General features: G+C 44.0%; 1 protein-coding gene across 1 annotated transcript in view; it reads right to left on the bottom strand.

Moving 5' to 3' along the window:
• Nucleotides 1-19,753, bottom strand: part of GAREM1 (GRB2 associated regulator of MAPK1 subtype 1) — a 153,864-nt gene that overhangs the window by 95,300 nt on the left and 38,811 nt on the right. The window contains exon 2 of the mRNA XM_029068900.1: nucleotides 9,842-9,982. Coding sequence (XP_028924733.1) covers nucleotides 9,842-9,982 — 141 coding nt within the window. The remainder of the gene's footprint in view (nucleotides 1-9,841; nucleotides 9,983-19,753) is intronic.

The raw sequence follows: 19,753 nt of genomic DNA, 5'->3' as shown, positions 1-19,753 counted from the left end.
GACTGTGAGCCCCACATGGGACAACCTAATAAGCTGTATCTACTCCAGTGCTTACAAAAGTGCTTGGCGCATAGTAAGCACTTGAATATCATCATCATCATGACTTGGGAAGTAAAGAATAGAGAAGCCACACACGCAGCCCACAAATGGAGGACAAACATAAAAGAGTGGGTGCTTCAACAAAAGCATTGATTGATATAGGGTAGCCCACAGGATGGGAAAACCTAGGTCATTATCATCAGTGGTATTTCCTGAGTGTTTACTTTGTGCAGTGCACTATACTAAGCATTGTACTAGACCATCATCATCCATGATATTTCCTGAACGCTTACTGTGTGCAAAACACTGTACTAAGTTACCATTACCAATGATATTTCTTCGGCATTAAAGGTGTGCAGAGCACCGTTCTAGGTCTAGAGGAAAAAAATGTGGGACATTTTAATTGTGCCCAAGTCCACAGCAGATCCGGCTGTTACAATCCTCTCAATCCACACTGTTTATTTAGCTTGCCTCCCCCTCATCAACAGGAAACACAAGAGCAATCAAGCCTATTAGAGACGCGATGCTCAGATTATTCATCTAACCAACCCGTTTCAACAAGTTAAAGGATCTTGGGCGTCGGGCTTCCCACTGAACCAGGAGAGAGATGTCTGACTCATCCTCCCTACCTCACACGTCATAAAAGTTCACACGCCACACAAAGCGGGTCATTCCTCTGTTGAAGGGCACCCTTCGAAGCAGGGAAGCTATTTAACCATTTGTGCTTCACTTGGAAGTGGAGTTGGGCTGCTCCATTGTATCTCAAGTTGAAGTGGAATGTTTCCAGCCCCGAAGAGATATCACTGTTAGCAGAGAGCGTGGCCAGAAAATATTTTTATAATATTTATATTATATTACTCACTTCCTTGACTCAATCCTCATCTCCCTTATTTGCCCTCTCTTGTGTGTCACCTGTGCACTTGAATATGTATCTGATATGCACTTGATATCCACCCTACTTCCAGCCCCACAGCACCTATGTACATATCCTTGTCCATCTGTCTCCCCCGATTAGACTGTAAGCTTGTCAAAGGGCAGGGACTGTCTCTGTTACCGATTTGTACATTTCAAGCGCTTAGTACAGTGCTCTGCACATAGTAAGTGCTCAATAAATACTACTGAATGAATATCCTGCTCCTCTGCCCCTTTCTCATTCTTTATTTAAATGTCTGCCTCTTCCTGTAGACTATAGGTTCTTTGTGGGCAAGGGTTCATTTTTACTAACCTCTACTCTCTCAAGCCCTTAGTTCAGTGCTCTGCATAAAGTAAGTGCTCAGTAAATACCACTGATAAATACTGCAATCAGTTTTGGAATCCATCTCTGAATCTCCTCTTTGTGAAAAGATTCCCCCCGCCCAAAAAAACACAAACAAAAAACCCACTCACCAAAAGAGTTTGCAACACATCAAATATGGCAGCCAAGTTGGGAAATGAAGCAAGTCCCTTCCCACCTTTGTTATCACCCCTTCATTTGGCAGCTGTCTCGCCTCTGGCTCCTACCAACTCTCCCACTGATTTTAATCTCGTTATTTGATGGAGTAAGTTACACTGAGCAAGCATCCAGATAGTCTTACCCAAGCAGAGCGTCGGGGAAAAAATGGCATTCTGGGCACCTGCGCTATGTTCTGGGTCCTTGGCCAAGTCACTTCAAACTGACTGGGATTTTCAGCTGGAGGATCTCAGTGCCTCTCAGAGAGAATGTGGAGATGATGGAGTTAATGAGGGATAGTGCTCCCAAACATTTTCAGCCATAGATCTAGTGGCGGCCTACTGGAAAGAGCACAGACCTGGGAGTCGGAAGACTGGATTCTCATCCCGACTCTCCCAATTGCTTGCTTCATGACCTTGGGCAAGTCACTTCACTTCTCTGGTCCTCAGTTACCTCAACTTCAAAATGGGGATTAAATACCTGTTCTCCCTCCTACTTAGACTGTGAGCCCCATGCGGGACAGGGGCTGTATCTGACCTAATTGACTTGTACCTATCCCAGCACTGAGGACAGTGCTGGACATGGCAGTGAGTGCTTAACAAATTCTATTAAAAAAAAAATCAGAAAACTTTGGGTGATCCCCTGAACATCAGACAGTAAAAGGCACTTTCCAGGCTGATTGACTATAACCACCATTCTGTCTTTATTATTATTATTATGGTATTTGTTAAGCACTTACTATGTGCCAGGCACTGTACTAAGCATTGTCGTCCCCATGGAGGCCCAGGGAGAGGTGGTGTTGCACTTCTGCTAGAAAAATTAGGCAAGTGCATTTCTGGCCAGTGGTAGCACATCCCTCACCCTCTTGGGCTCCCAATCATTCATTCAATCATATTTATTGAGCATTTTACTATGTGCAGAGCACTGTACTGAGCACTTGGGAGAGTACAATATAACAAGAGATACATTCCCTACCCACAGTGAGTTTACAGTCTCGATGGGGAGACAGACATTTATATAAATAAATGACACATATGTGCATAAGTGCCATGGGGCTGGGAAAGGGGATTAATAAAGGGAGCAAGTCAGGTTGACGCAGAAGGGAGTGGGAGACGAGGAAAGGAGGGCTTAGTTAGGGAAGGCCTCTTAGAGGAGACAAGCCTTCAATAAGGCTTTGATGGGGGAGAGAGTAATTATCTGTCGGATATGAGGAGGGAAGGACCTATATCCACCTTGAAATAAGTAGACAGACCAAGATTGACAACAGGTATGGATGTAGGATGTAGGAGGAGCTGTCTACTGAACAAATGCATTCCTCATCTTCTTTGGAGAAAAGATCAGAAAATAGTGTTACATGTTTACGTGAGCATAGTGTGGAGGCCACTCCAGGCCACATCTTAATCATATTCTCGAGGAGCCATTAAAGTAACCGGGGGATTCAAAAAGGTCAGTTTCAGCTTGATGGCAGCAAGGTGAGAGAAAAGTTCTCCCTGAAGTAAAATGCTTGTGCACTTATGAGGTACGTAAAATGCAGTCACCTTATCTTGAACTACATTCACCATTTCTAGTAACGTTTATCAAATCATAAAATGACTTATTATGCATTCCAGTCACCACTGCACTGTTAGACCAATACCTGCAGGGAAGACGGGATCTTTTATAGCTCCCCTCCTTCATGTCACAATCCCCAAGTTGCTCCCCAGAAGGTGTTTCTACGTGGGTGGGGGTGAAGATGCATTTAAAACATATGGTTCCGATAAAAATTGCCTTAAAAACACTTACCATTGGTTTTAAAATACTCAATTTTCTCATCCCCTTCTATCTTACCTTGCTGCTCTCTTACTACAACCCAGCCTGCACACTTCACTCCTCTAACGACAATCACTGTACCTCGATTTCTGAATCTCATCATCGGCCCCTTGCGCATGTCCCCCTCTGGCCTGGAACTCTCTTTTCCTCTACACGACAGACCACCACTCCATCATCAAAGCCTTATTAAAATTACATCTCCTCCAGGAGGCCTTCCCTGATTAAGCCCTCTCTTCCCCTACTCCCTTTCCCTCTATGTCATCTATACACTTGAACTCTGTACCCTCTAGACATCTGATATTCATTCACCCTCAGCTCTGCAGCACTTAAATGCATTTCCATAATTTATTTATTTATTTGCACATGTGTCTCCCAGGCTAGACTGTAAGCTCCATGAGAAAGGGAACGTTTCTAGGGAAGTAGCATGGCTTAATAATAATAATGTTGGTATTTGTTAAGAGCTTACTATGTGCAGAGCACTGTTCTAAGTGCTGGGGGAGATACACGGTAATCAGGTTGTCCCATGTGAGGCTCACAGTTAATCTCCATTTTACACATGAGGGAACTGAGGCTCAGAGAAGTGAACTGACTTACCCACAGTCACACAGCTGACAAGTGGCGGAGCTGGAATTCGAACCCATGACCTCTCATGCCCCAGCCCAGGCTCTTTCCACTGGGCCACGCTGGTTTAAGTGGATAGTGCACAGGTCTGAGAGTCAGAAGGATCTGTTTCCTAATCTTGGCTTTGCCACTCGCCTGCTGTGTGACCATGGGCCAGTTTCTTAACTTTTCTGGGCCTCAGTTAGTTCATCTGTAAAAAGGGCATTAAGACCGTCTCAACCCCATGTGGGACATGGACTATGTCCAACCTGATTAGCTTTTATCTACCCCAGTGCTTACTACAAGGCTTGGCACAGAGTAAGCCCTTAACAAATACCATAACCCTCTCCGCCCCAACAAAAGGTTTGTTACATTGTATCTTCCAAGTGCTTATTACAGTGCTCTGCCCACACTAAATGCTCAATAAATACCACTGATTGATTGATTTGGGAGGGAAGGCCAGTTTGTATGCTCAAGTAGTTTACAGTTCATAGACCAAACAATAAATGGAGGAGGGAGAATTTGCCTTTGTCATCTGTTCCTGGACCAGAACAAGAACAGGACAAACCTTTGCAAAAACAAAGAAGATCCTTTCATGAATATAAAATTGGATCAAAGCAAACATTTCCTAAAGCTTCAAGTTTATTTAAAAAAAAACAAAAAAAGAGGAATTAACTATAACCATAAGAGATATTCCTTAGAATATAGACTTTGGTTCATTCTTAGATCTTTTATTTCTCAACTGGGGATACATCTACATTTTTAAAAAAATAAATATAATTTGCTTTAATTTTTAAGACTCTTTGCAGAGTTTGAGAGCTTTCATTTGTATTAGGAAAGTCTGCACTGGCTTGTATGCACAACTTATGCACAAAACCTCATCCCACACCAGTAGTTAGTTTCTTAAATAGATGATTCATGCTAATTAAACTCACAATCCAGGAGAATACAATTAACTTGTTTCAACATTTCCTTTTGTTAAGTAATTGCCATCTGGGGTGATGTTAGACATGACAGTGTTTCACTGAAAAGCAAGACACCTCATCCCCATTTTCAAAAAAAGAGAAACACTCCCCCTTCCACCTCCCCCATTCTTTAACATCCAAGGGACTCCCCGCTGACTGCGGAAGCCATTTTTTTCCACTGCCATGCTAAGAGCAGCAGCATAGCCTACTGGATAAAGCACGGGTCTGGGGGCTGGGAATCAGAAGGACCTGGGTTTTGATCCCAGCTCCGCCACCTGACTGCCGTGTGATCCTGAGCAGGTCATTTCACTTCTCTGTGCTTCAGTTCCCTCATCTGTAAAATGGGGATTAAGACTTGTGAGGCCCATGTGAGACATGGGCCGTGTCCAACCTGATTAGCTTGTAAATACCCCAGCACTTAGTACAGCGCCTGGCACATAGTAATGGTGGGTTGGAGGAGAAAATGGTTATCTCTGTGAGCCTCTGCACACAGTGGGCACTCAATAAATACGACTGATTGAATAGCTGGAGTAGGTACAATGCCTCCCAGCAGAACCGGGGAGAAAAAGTCTGGGGGAAAAGCAGCAATCAGTTTTCTAACTTCACTGTTCTGTTGATTTTTCTTGACTGGCTGCTCTGCTGGTAACGAGCTATTTGATGCTGACTGAACACATTCTTTCTTCTGGTATCAATTACTCGTCATACGGAGAAAACTCCTTTTATCCAAACTTAAGAACTTGTTTTGCCAGCACTGAGAGAGATTTTCCGTCTCTCCCGGAACACAGTCTAGTGACTTTGGAATCCGTTTCAATTGCAGTACTTTGTCAAGTCAATACGACTGGTTTTGCCAACATAAACGAGCATTTAATTTAGGGCTTCACAAGCCACACCTCTCTCTCTCAAAAGTTTTATTCAATGAATACCATTTTTACATGGGAAGCTTCAATAAGCCTAGGAGAACTTCAATTTAATTGTTCAGTGTCAGCAGCTTCTTGTCAGTGTTTCTGTCTGGAACTGAACAGTAACAAAAACTGTCCAGTGTCATAGTGATTGCATTCCCAGGGCAATAAAAACAATTTTGTATCACTTGTGAAAATTTCTCTAGAGATTTTTCAAAACAGGATAAATTCTCATCTGTTAGAGATAGTTGAATCACAGCCTGCTAGAAGAGAGCAGATGTAACTTTTTAATCCCTTTTAACCAGAATCCTTCATCTGAAAAAAGCACTTTCAACTATAAGAAAAAGTGAGACTTTGTACACTTTAAGTGGCCAGCAACTAGGAATGACATCATCTTTAACAGCAAAGTATGTTAAGTAGTCTAAGAGAGTTCCTGAAGAAACTCTTGTGAAGAAGCATGGCTTAGTGGAAAAACCATGGGCCCGGGAGTTAGAGAATCTGGGTTCTAATCCCATCTCCACCACCTGTCTGCTGTGTGATCTTGGGCAAATCACTTCACTTCTCTGTGTCTTAGTTACCTCATCTGTAAAATGGGGATTGAGATTGTGAGCCCCACATGGGACAGGGACTGTGTCCAACCCAATTTGCTTGTATCCACCCCAGCACTTTGTACAGCTCCTGGAACAAAGTATGCGCTTAACAAACACCACAATTATTAGTGATATTAAGGCCTATTGTAGGAGGCAATGGAAAACCACTTCCGTATTTTTATCAAGAAAACTCTATGGATAAACTACCAGAACATTTGCAGAAGGCGTTGGGGGCATTTTGGGAGAGATGTGTCCATGGCATCGCTATGGAGTCGGAGACTACTCGGTGGCGTAAGACAAGACAAGTATGTAAAGCACCGTACATACTAAGTTCTGGGGGAAAGACTACACAGATAATAATAATAATAATGTTGGTATTTGTTAAGCGCTTACTATGTGCCGAGCACTGTTCTAAGCGCTGGGGTAGACATAGGGGAATCAGGTTGTCCCACGTGGGGCTCACAGTCTTAATCCCCATTTTACAGATGAGGGAACTGAGGCACAGAGAAGTTAAGTGACTTGCCCACAGTCACACAGCCGACAAGTGGCAGAGCTGGGATTCGAACTCATAAGCCCTGACTCCAAAGCCCGTGCTCTTTCCACTGAGCCATGCTGCTTCTCTGATGAGAAGCAGACCTGGAGAAAGAGGAGAGTAATGGGAAAAGAAGGATGGAGAAACTTGTAAATGAAGACTGGCTGGAAAGAGAGAGACTCTTTGGTTGGGAAAGATGAAGATAGAGAGGAAACATAAGTAGAGCTTTTAGAATCGCTAACGGTGAGGGTGGCATGGAAATACTGTTCACAAAATCTCCCAGCAGGACAGAGATGATTAAGGTTGTTTAAGAGACAGAGAGATACAGAAAGGTGTAATCATATTCAAACATAAGAAGAGTTTTCGGACAAGAGGACATGGGCTTAAATTAAGGGAGAGGAATAGGTTGGACAGAAAAAACCTTTTCACAAGCATGGGGCACTCTTCATTCCTGAAGGTCTTTAAAGGAAAAAATAGGCACCCATTCTCCCTGGTTAGTTTAACCATTAACCTAACTGGAGGCAGGTAACTGAACCAGATGACTCTTTGAAATTCTTTTCAATTTTGTGACTTCTACTACTCCTTGGAAATCAAAGATTTTATTTCACTGGAATAAGAGACCCTCAAAAGTCTTTGTCCTTGGCTTTGAAACATTTACAGACCATATTGCCATGATGTGAATTCCTACCCAAAATTCCCTTCACAAAACCAAGTTTCATAGGCAGTCATTTTTTTTTTTTAAAAAAAAAAGGTTATTTTACCTCTGTACAGGTCATGAACCTTAACACATTTTTGGAATATTTATGCACTTACCTTTCCATCCTGTGATGTGAAGCTTATAGAATGAAACTGCTAATATGTATTTGGTGAAAATAAAGCATAGTTCTAGAGGAGAAAAAAATCACTTGAAGCATAGAGTGGACAAAACATGGAAATGTTTTTGGTCCATTACCACTGATACTTCCTCATCTTGGCTCAAACTCTAGGTCGATTTAGGTAATGTGAAGACTGTTAGTAATTCTGTAAAGGCCAGAACTGGATGTTTTTAAAGCTCTCTACATATTAAAAGAGTAACTGCCACTATAATTCTGAGCAAGATATATGCTAATGCAGGCACTTTTAAAGCCACAGGAGTAATACTTTTGGAAGGCGTGTGTTGATTTAATAAATCAGGATTTAAGCCACCCGTGAATCCTATGTTTCTTATTTTTTGAAAACAAAAGTCTTCATGCTGAGAACTGTAGGGGTGCAACACTACTGAGGATCTAGGAGTATAAATTACCAATGTCTAGGATTTATATATGAAGTAGCATTGGATTTCAAAGAGCTCAACCACAGCAAGAGGAGTGGACACCCAGAAGACCAGACCAAGTTAGGTGGAGTGTTTGCCTGCAGTGATCGAGGAACACAGGGCAGTTACCTACAGCAGGCTTTCTCGGGAAGCTTGTAGAACGTGGGAAATGGGCTACAACTTGGCTCATCCCACTGTCTGATCTGCAGCTCTCTGTATCCCCAAAACTGAACCCTCCCCATACCTGTCCACTCAAACCTATCGTGTGGATTTTAATGAAGCAGAACCAGCATGGCCTAGTGGATAGAGCAAGGGCCTAGGGGTCAGAAGGACCCGAGTTCTAATCCCAGCTCTACCACCTGTCTGCTGTGTGACCCTGGGCAAGTCACTCCACTTTTCTGGGCTTCAGTTTCCTCATCTAAAAGATGGGGATGAAGACTGTCAGCCCCCTGTGGGACAAAGACTGTGTCCAACCTGATTATCTTGTATTTACCCCAGTGCTTAGAACAGTGCCTAGCACACAGTAGGTGCTTAACCAATACCACAGTTATTATTATTAATGAGAGGTGATTGGGAAAAGTCTACTTTGAAGTTCAAATGCTAGGTGGGACCACGGGGGATTGCTTGTTGGTGGGGTGGCCTCTCTCCTTCTGCCCAATATTGGGGGAGGGACAACCCAACTCATCTCCACAGCCCTGGAAACACACTGTCTTCCCTACAGTGGCCAGTTTTCATAGAGCTCTGTTTTCCTGGAGCCAAAACGAATTTGAAGACGCTTCCCTCCAAGCCGGGTTAAATGGACATATTTTACTATTCGTGTTTTTGCTGGTTGAATTTGAACTAGTTTTCATTATTGATTGTATTAGAAGCTTAGGGGTTTAGATACCTGTCTTTCCCTCCATTAGACTGCAAGCCCCTGATGGGAGCCCTGTAGTAATTCATTTTCACATCACTCCTTCAGGGCTTCACACATCACCAGTGCTTAATAAAAGTTAGCAGGAGACTTTAAACTCATTGTGAGCAGGGAATGTGTCTATCAACTCCATTATAATGTGCTCTCCCAAGCACTTAGCCTAGTGCTCTGCACAGGGTAAATACTCAATAAGTATCACTGATTGGTTCATTTACTAATAATTGTGGTATTTGTTAAGCATTTTTTATGTGCCACATACTGTAATGAAGGCTGGAGTGGATGCAATATAGGAAGATGTGACACAGCCCTTGTCCCACATGGGTCACCCAGTAATTTCACCTCTCATTCATTTTCAGGATGGTGGAATGACTTGCATGTGCATTACATTTATTTACTAATGACACTAATAGCCTAGTTATAGTTCTAATGATATAATCTGGTTTTCATTCAGGTAATCTTCCTAAGGCAGCTGTGGATAAACAAATGAGTCAATCCATCCAAGGCAATGCCAGAAAATCGAGGCCTGAAAATGGAGTTGAAAGACTCTCCTGAATACTACTTCAATGTGAGAGAAACAACCACTCTACAGGTCTGGAATATCTTCTGCCACTCGTTCTTTCCCTCTGGAAGAAGAAAGGGGGAGGAGGGAGAGAAGGAGGAGGAGAGAGAGAGATAGAGAGAGATTGGAGAGAAAAGGAGGAGAGAGAGAGAGAAGAAGAAATGGAGAGAGTGGTGGAGAAAGAGAGAGAGAACATGCATGTATGTGACTCTTACCTGCATAGTGTACAGGGATCTCAATTTTTGGCCCTATGACATAGTGGCCTTCCTCCAGACTATGTGCTGTAATGGTAGTCCACTGGCGACATGAATGGATCAGAAGGTAGTCATTCTCTCGTAGTCCTTCTACAGATTCTCCTAGGAAACAGGATTTAACATCAGCTGTGACAAATAGCTATGCCATGTGGATTAACCAAAAGCAAACTGCTCAACTGTAGAAGGTTGTTTCCAAAATGCTTGGCGTTTTTTGTTAACACCACCAGACTAGTTCAACCAATGTCAAACACTCTCGACGAACAGAATCAGAAAGGGCATCTAGGGGACTCCAGTGTGCTAGAGGTACTTAGTCACCACTTGGAAAATAAAGCACACCATTAATTCTCTCCAATTCAATACATGTAAATGCTCCACTCTGAATCCTAAGGAAGAATAATTCACTCACACAGCAACAATTCCCTCTTCAAAGCAAAGCTGCTATTAGACTAGACATTCCTTTACCATAATTAAAAGGAATTTTTGTTTTAAACCTTTAATGGGAAAGGCAAACCCAAATGTAATATTCTCGACTCTCTGCAGAGATGAAACTGCTAAGATCAATTAGGTTCACCGATGCTAATTAATAATGCTAATGAGAATGGCCCTTTTTGGTTTAGAAACAGAAGCAATCTTTCTAAAATAACAAAAAAAAACCACCCAAAACATCCTCCATATAATCAATCATTCTGCAGTGTAGCAAAGAATTCAATAATATCCAAAAGCAATATTCACTTTGGTTCAGGGGAGAGTGACAGAAAACAGATTCTTTACCGTCCAAAGTTATCACACAACTTCAGGCAGTGTAGGAAACCACAGAGAACACCAATAAAAATGAGGCCGGATTAAGCATTCCTCATTTCCAGTGACATTTCTGAATGAAGTGCGTTGTTCCATCCGAGCACAGCTACGCAGCACTTCCAAAGGTAAAAATGAATTGTCATTTAGATAAACCAAAATGAAGTGTTCAGTCACAAAATTGTCATTTCGATAAAAACGGTTTTAATTTGATTTTACAGTGGCTCTAAAGAGACAGCTGTGGGAACACTAGACAGCAGAATTAATCAAAATGAATGTGCACTGTTATGAGGCATAAATATACCCTAGCTAGAAAGACAGCAAATAGCTTTTGTAATAGCCACAGAGCAGCATTTGTCTATTTGGGGAGTTCATGCAATATTATTTATCAATAATGTCCCTGACTCACAGGTGTCAACTTCTTGTTGTGAGATCTGGGACAAAAGGAGAGTAGGAAAAGTAGAGGAGCAGCATGGACTACTGGAAAGAGAATGGGCCTGGGAGTCAGAAGGAGCTGCATTCTAATCCCGACCCTGCCACTTGTCTGCTGTGTGACCTTGAGCAAGTTACTTCCCATCTCTGTGCCTCATCTGTAACATGGGGATTAAGACTGGGAGCCCTATGTGGGACAAAGGCTGTGTCCCATCTGATTAGCTTGTATCTATCCCAATGCTTATTACAGTGGCTGGCACAAAGTAAGCACTTACCGAAACCATTAGAAGAAGAAGTTGTGATATCTGAGCCCTGTGAGGGAATATTTTGGGTCCTATGTACTTGGTCTTTATTTAAGAGTGAGATCTCCACAGAAACATAGGCACAGAAGTGACTGACGCAACTTACGTATAAGTACGTAAGTATAATCAGCTGTTCAAGCATTTCAAAGACGAAACAGACACATAGTCTGAATTACAACAGAAGACTCGTCATATCATCAAGGAAAAGGAATAGTGATGGCAAAAGCATAAAATAGGAAATAGTGATCATTGTATTTAAGGACTTACTAATGTGCCAAGTACACAAAATAATCAGATTGGCGCTTAAATATATTATCATCCCTATTCCTTTGGACTGTAAACTCGTTGGACGGGGACAGTGTCTACAATTCTGTTATACTGTACCCTCCCTAACTGCTTAGTACAGTGCTTGCACACAGTAAATGCACAATAAATACAACTGAATGAGTGACTGAATGAACAGTAAGGGCTCAATAAATACTTTAAATTAATTGATTCCAGATGGGGCTCATAGCCTAAATAGGAGGGAGAACAGGTATCAAATCCCCATTTTACAGATGAGGACAGTGAGATGAATATTTCCTGATAAAAAGTAGCTTGGAATGCTACAGCTCCATTCTAAGGATGAAGCAACAGTCTAATCTGGTGGTTGGGAGGGAAGAACTGAATGACACCAGAGCAAATCGGGAAAACTGGTGTCCAGAGGTGGCCGTTTGTCGGCTTTATCCCTAATAATCTGCCCCTGTCCGGTGTGCTATCTTCGTTTTAAGCCTCCCGCCTCCCTCCATGTCAACTCCTGCCAGAGTTTTCCGACTCAGAAGACTACTGCCCGTATCCAAAGGGACCGGAAAGAGGGAAACTCAACAACTCTCAAACAACGTTGGGGGTGGGGTTTCCCCAGAAAGCTACTATAGGGGGTATGATAAAGGAAAGTCACAGACAGATCTCCCCGGGAAGCAGTGTGGCCTAGTGGATAAAGCACAGGCCTGGGAGCCAGAGGCCCTGGGTTCTAATCCCGGCTCCACCACTTGAGTTGGCTAGGGACCTTGGGCAAGTCCTTAACTTCTCAGGGCCTCAGTGTCTTGATCTGCAAAACAGGGATTCAATACCAGTTCTCCCTACTGTTAAGACTCTGAGCTCCTTATGGGACGACAGGGACTCTGTCCAACCTGATTAACTTGTGTCTAAACCTGTGCTAAGTACAGTGGTTGGGCAATAGTAAACCTTAACAAATACTACAATTATTACTAGTATGAGAACCCTCCGATGCAGTAGTGAAAGAGAAGATGAACAAGGGGTGTAGTCCCGAGAGTCAGAGAGTCAGCCAAAGGAGGAAATTGAAGCCGCAGCCATGAATAATAGCTTCCCACAGAGGAGAGTGCAGTGGGGAGAAAGTAACTGAGAAGTTGGTTCCTAGGGGTGCTTAGAGTGAATGAGGATGTTCAAAGTATTTCTCTCTCTCTCTCTCACTCACACACACACACCTGGTATTATGCATAATTTTTATATCCTGTTGGATTCCTTAGCACAAAGCGCCTAGTTAAACTTGAAGGAACAAAATAAACACAGCTTCCCAAGTAAATGCATTTATCTCGATTGGCCAGTGCCGTTCTGTGGTAGTGGAGGCGAGTCTTTGATGTCCTCATTAATGAGAGCAGGCGCAGATTGTAGAGTGGGGGGACGGAAATCCCATAACAGTGCGGGCTTGTTAAACCTAAAGACAATAAGGGTGCTGCTTGCTTTCGGCTATTTTTATATTTTTCAGTCACCTCTTACAATGGAGGAGGCTCATACATGGCTTAGTGCTATTCAATCCCTGCACAGAGATCGACTTAACATTCAGTCGAAATGAACTGCCTTTTCCTTCTGTCCCAAATTATACAAATTGGTTTATTTATAACAAGGGCAACTCTTGTTTCCCCAACTCTTTCTCTATTTGGGTCTGTGTCTGCCAGATTATGAATTCTGGCAACCAGCAAGCCTTCTATAAAGAGCGATGATTGCTGACTATAACCCAGTTGACGCTCTGTAAATAGCTCCTAGCAGAGATCAGCTCTGATGCTCCCTCATTAGGAAGTAGGAGAGGAAGATGCAAGTGTTTAGAAGCCCACGGTTATTCCGCAAAACAGTTCCTCGGGTTTTGAACTTGTTTTTCTTCATTTCAGCCACGTCTGCATTCCAATCCCACCCGTCCAAAATAAGTCAATTGGTTTCACACGTCCTCCAAATTGACATCTTTCCTCTCTAGCTTCTTGATTTGACAGAATAATATCTATATTCCTTCTGCCGTAATTTTTAATGAAGATGTAAACTAAGGGAAAGATGAACATCATACAATGTGATGTGAATCTACTCTAACTGGAAGACTAAATTCTTGCTAATAATTAATAGTCACATTTCTAATAATTCTAGGTAACGAATGATTTTGTTCCAAAGTCATCTGACAGAAAACAAACACCGTCTAAAGACAGCTGCAAAGCACATCTATTATTCCCACCTTCTTAGTTTTACACTTCCAGTGCCAAGAAAAAAGTCAAAACATTTTTATATACATATTTTTTGAGTGAAGGGTGAGGGGGTGGAAAGAGGCAGGAGGAATTTGTATGAGACATTCTGCAACTCTAAGGATACAGCTGTCTCTAGTAATAATGCATCAACTCCTGTAAACCAAATATTGGAAGAAATAATTCCACTGATGTGCTGAAAACCAGCCTGATGAGAAGATTGGTAGGTATTTGTCAAAGGAAGCAAAAGCTTCACCTTAAATAAGCAAAAAAGATAGAAAAATCGGTCCATTATTTACAAGAGGCAGCATGGCATAGTGGAAGGAGCTCAGGACTGGGAGACAGAGGACCTGGGTTCTAATCCCAGCTCTGCCACATCTGCTGTGTGAACTTGGGCAAGTCACTTAACCTCTCTGTATTTCAGTTATCTCATCTGTAAAATGGGAATTAAGACTGTGAGCCCCTCATGAAACAAGGACTGTGTCCAATCCGATGATCTTGAATCTAATCCAGCATGTAGCACAGTGCCTGGCACAGACTAAGCATTTAACAAATACCATAAGCAAACAACAAAAACAAACAAGAGGCAGACTGGGGAAACATAGTACCAGGGACTATATTTTAAATATAATTCCAAAAGTTTCAGATGACAGAGATGGAGCTGTAGATAGTGCCTCACTTTTCCTAGATTACTGCTACCCAGAGTAGGATCAGGATCTTTATTTTGCTTGTTTTTAATGGTATTCAATTAAGAGCTTACTTTGTGCCAAGCACTATACTAAGTGCTGGAGCACATACAAGATAATCACGTTGGACAAGGGCCATGTTCCACATGGAGCTCACAGTCTTAGTTCCCATTTTAAAGACGAGAAACTGAGGCCCACAGAAGTTGAGTAACTCGCCCAAGGTCACAGAGCAGGCAAGTGGCAGAACTGGGATTAAAGTTAAGGGCCTTCTGACTCCTAGGCCAGCGCTTTATCCACTAGACCATTTAGGCTGAAAGCTTCTTTCAAGAACACAAACCCAATTATAAATATTCTTGAGGAAACAAGAAAGGATTCAGTAACACCCAGGGGAAAGAAGCAAAGCGGGGTTGTAGGTGCTTCACTCAAGTTTACACATCAAGGTCCCCTACCCCACCTCCCAAGCTAGCCTGCTATTTGTTACCATCATCAACGGTATTTTACTGAGTAGTTTATCACCAACTGAAACCATTAACTTGCCCAGGGCATATGGCACTGAGCTTAGCACTCTGGGCCACCCTGGGGAGACCTCACACATTAACGTGAGGCCTTAGTGGAGTGGTGTGGTCTAATGGAAAGAACGTGGCCTGGGAGTCAGAGGATCTGGGTTCTAATCCCATGCCCCCAACTGCCTGCTGTATGACCTTGGGCAAGTCATTTCACTTCTGTGTCTAAGTACCTCTGTCTGTAAAGTGGGGATTCAATATCTATCCCCCTCCCGCTTAGCAATAATAATAATGAGGAAAACCATGGTATTTTTTAACTATGTGCTTAGCACTGTACTAAGCGCTGGGGTAGGTACAAGCAAATCAGGTTGGACACAAACTCTATCCCATGTGGGGCTCACAGTCTCATTCCCCATTTTACAGATGAGTTAACTGAGACACAGAGAAGTGAAGTGACTTGCCCAAGGTCACACAGCAAACGTGGTGGAGCCAGAGTCGGAACCCATGACCTTCTGACTCCCAGGCCGATGCTCTTTCCACTACACCATGCTGTGAGCCCCGAGAAAGACAGGGATTATGTCCGACCTGATCATATTGTACCTATGTCTGTGCTTACTACAGTCCTTGACACACGGCGCTTAAATTCGACAATTATTATTACTACTGCAACTAGTGGAGGCAACCTGGAGAAGAAAAGTAGAGGATCAGATACACCTACCAAAAATGAAAAAAGGGAAAGAGCATAAAAATCAAAAACCCTCAACCAGGCACATTTAATACAATTTCTGAGAATCCACAGAATGTAATATCTGCTTGAGTGTGCACAAGGCCAAATGAGGCACCTGTGGGACATATAAAAGAAGCAATTGACATATTCTCTGCCCCTAAGGACTTGACAACCAAATGCCAGAAACAGATATTGTTGATTTTAAATGACTTTTTAAATAGCATCTGTTAAGTATTTACTATGTGCCAGGCTCTGTTCTAAGCACTGGGGCAGATACAAGCTAATCATTTTGGACAGAGTCCCTGTCCCACATGGGGCTCACAAATTTTAATCCCCATTTTCCAGAAGAAGGAACTCAGGCCCAGAAAAATGAAGTGACTTACCCGAGGTCCACACAGCAGACAGGTGGCGGAGCTATGATTAGAACCCAGGTCCTTCCAGACTCCCAGGCCCATGGTGTAGTGGACAGAGTATGGGCCTGGGAGTCAGAAGGTCTTGGGTTCTAATCCCGGCTCCTTCACTTGTCTGCTGTGGAACCTTGGGCAAATCACTTCAGTTACTTCATCTGTAAAATGAAGCAGATTAGAGAAGTAGCGTGGCTCAGTGGAAAGAGCCTGGGCTTTGGGGTTGGAGGTTATGAGTTCGAATCCCAGATCTGCCACTTGTCAGCTGTGTGACTGTGGGCAAGTCACTTAACTTCTCTGTGCCTCAGTTCCCTCATCTGTAAAATGGGGATGAAGACTGTGAGCCCGACGTGGGACAACCTGATTCCCCTGTATCTACCCCAGCACTTAAACAGTGCTCTGCACATAGTAAGCGCTTAACAAATACCAACATTATTATTAACATTATTAAAATGGAGATTGAGACTGTGAACTTCATGTGGAACAGGGACTGTGTCCAACCTGATTTGTTTGTAACCACCCCAGCGGCTTAGTTCAGGGCCTGGAACACCGTAAGCACTTAAATACCATCAACATCATCATTATTATTAGTCAATGCTGCTTCTCTAATGATAATGCATCATCTTCGGCATTAAGCATAGTGCTTATCACACGGTAAGCATTTAATCACACACTTTTTCTAACAATAAACAGTGGAGCCTCAGGGCTGAGACAGCCCAGGAGGAGGACTGGATGACAGTGGTTCTGGTTCCTGGCTCGGGGCAGGGCTACTCACAGACCACGCTCCACCCTGCCAGCCAGATTCCCGCTAGAGTGCAGAGTCCAAGGGACCAGTAGACAAGCAGGGGTGAAGCACCTTGCAAAATAGCCACTAACAGTTTTTATATGCAGGCATCCCCCACTCCCATCCCCGCAGGCTGAGGTGGATAAGACTGTTAGCTCCTGGTGGGGCAGGGAATGTGTCTGTTTACTGTTATATTGTACTCTCTCAAGCAGTTAATACAGTGGTCTGCACACAGTAAGCAATGGGTGAATACAACTGAATTGAATAAGAATAACCAGGAAGATTGAGGCAGGAGGGGAGGGCAATCAGAGAATCCCCCTGAAGGAAGTGGGCCTATTGGGCCTAGAAGTAGTGTGGCCTATTGGATAGAGCACGGGCCTGGGAGTCAGAAGGACCTGGGTTCTAATTCCAGCTCCACCACTTGTCTGTTGTGTGACCTTGGGTAAGTCACTTCACTTCTCTGTGCCTCAATTCCCTCATCCGTAAAATGAGGATTAATACTGTGAGCCCCATGAGGGACGGGGCTGAGTCCAGGCCGATTATCTTGTATCTACTTCAGCATTTAGAACAGTGCCTGGCACATAGTAAGCATTTAACAAATGTGACAGTTATTATTATTGTTATTATTATGGGAGGAGAGGGCTGGGAGTCCAAGGGCTTGGGTTCTAAACCTGGCTCTGCCATCTGCCTGCCTGCTGTGTGACCCTGGGTAAGTCATTTCACTTCTTTGTGCCTTGATTTCCTCATCGGCAAAATGGGGATTCAATACCTGTTCCCTCTCCCCCTTAGGCTGTGAACCTCTTGTGAGCAGGGGACTGTGTCCAATCTGATTATCTTGTATCTACCCCAGCTCTGAGTGTGCATTTGGCACATTGTATAAATGCTTAAATATCAGCATCATCTTCAGGGGAGAGGGCTGAGATATGAGTGTGAGGTGGGAGAATTGAGAGTGAGGGATGTTTTAGGAGATTTAAGAATTTGGAGATAAACTTGTGCTTCAGGCCTCTACGAGAACAATTTCTATTCCACTCGGTTGCAAAATAGCATTCCACTTCTCCCATTAATGTCAAGTCTCCAAAGTTGACAGGAGTCGTAGGAAAGCCAGAAATGCTGAGGGAGCATTCCCGGAACAGTCTGGGGACAGAGCGATACCTGACAGCCCCTGCCTAGCCGCCCTCATTAATATTCATCTGGCACCATCCATTCCCCACCAGCCCACCAAGGAAAATGCAGGGGAAGAAAAGCCTCTCCACTTGGCAGGGAATCTTCCGGATATAAAGAATGGAGGGCAAATTCTGAGCCATCATCAATCAGTCTTTTGGCTGTGGGCTTCACCCGAGAATGCCAACGGGATTCACTGGGAGTCCCCGGGCAAGTTGGAAACTGTCAACCTCCTCTTGGCTCATGCAGGCACTACAATTTCATTCATTCATTCATTCAATAGTATTTATTGAGCACTTACTATGTGCAGAGCACTGTACTAAGCGCTTGGGATGAACAAGTCGGCAACAGATAGAGACAGTCCCTGCCGTTTGACGGGCTTACAGTCTAATCGGGGGAGATGGACAGACAAGAACAATGGCAATAAATAGAGTCAAGGGGAAGAACATCTCCTAAAAACAATGGCAACTAAATAGAATCGAGGCGATGTACAATTCATTAACAAAATAAATAGGGTAATGAAAATATATACAGTTGAGTGGATGAGTACAGTGCTGTGGGGATGGGAAGGGAGAGGTGGAGGAGCAGAGGGAAAGGGGGAAAAAGAGGGTTTAGCTGCGGAGAGGTAAAGGGGGGGTGGCAGAGGGAGTAGAGGGAGAAGAGGAACTCAGTCTGGGAAGGCCTCTTGGAGGAGGTGAGTTTTAAGTAGGGTTTTGAAGAGGGAAAGAGAATCAGTTTGGCGGAGGTGAGGAGGGAGGGCGTTCCAGGACCGCGGGAGGACGTGACCCAGGGGTCGACGGCGGGATAGGTGAGACCGAGGGACGGCGAGGAGGTGGGCGGCAGAGGAGCGGAGCGTGCGGGGTGGGTGGTAGAAAGAGAGAAGGGAGGAGAAGTAGGAAGGGGCGAGGTGATGGAGAGCCTTGAAGCCTAGAGTGAGGAGTTTTTGTTTGGAGCGGAGGTTGATAGGCAACCACTGGAGTTGTTTAAGAAGGGGAGTGACATGCCCAGATCGTTTCTGCAGGAAGATGAGCCGGGCAGCGGAGTGAAGAATAGACTGGAGCGGGGCAAGAGAGGAGGAAGGGAGGTCAGAGAGAAGGCTGACACAGTAGTCTAGCCGGGATATAACGAGAGCCTGTAACAGTAAGGTAGCCGTTTGGGTGGAGAGGAAAGGGCGGATCTTGGCGATATTGTAGAGGTGAAAACGGCAGGTCTTGGTAACGGATAGGATGTGTGGGGTGAACGAGAGAGACGAGTCAAGGATGACAACGAGATTGCGGGCCCGAGAGACGGGAAGGATGGTCGTGCCATCGACGGTGATAGAGAAGTCTGGGAGAGGACCGGGTTTGGGAGGGAAGATGAGGAGCTCAGTCTTGCTCATGTTGAGTTTTAGGTGACGGGCCGACATCCAGGTGGAGACATCCCGGAGGCAGGAGGAGATGCGAGCCTGAAGGGAGGGGGAGAGGACGGGGCGGAGATGTAGATCTGCGTGTCATCTGCGTAGAGATGGTAGTCAAAGCCGTGAGAGCGAATGAGATCACCGAGGGAGTGAGTGTAAATGGAGAACAGAAGAGGGCC

Source organism: Ornithorhynchus anatinus, chromosome 7 (assembly GCF_004115215.2).
Source record: "Ornithorhynchus anatinus isolate Pmale09 chromosome 7, mOrnAna1.pri.v4, whole genome shotgun sequence".
Taxonomy (NCBI): Eukaryota; Metazoa; Chordata; class Mammalia; order Monotremata; family Ornithorhynchidae; genus Ornithorhynchus; species Ornithorhynchus anatinus.
Note: the sequence above shows the minus strand (reverse complement) of the source record. Positions and strands in the feature narration are given on the sequence as shown.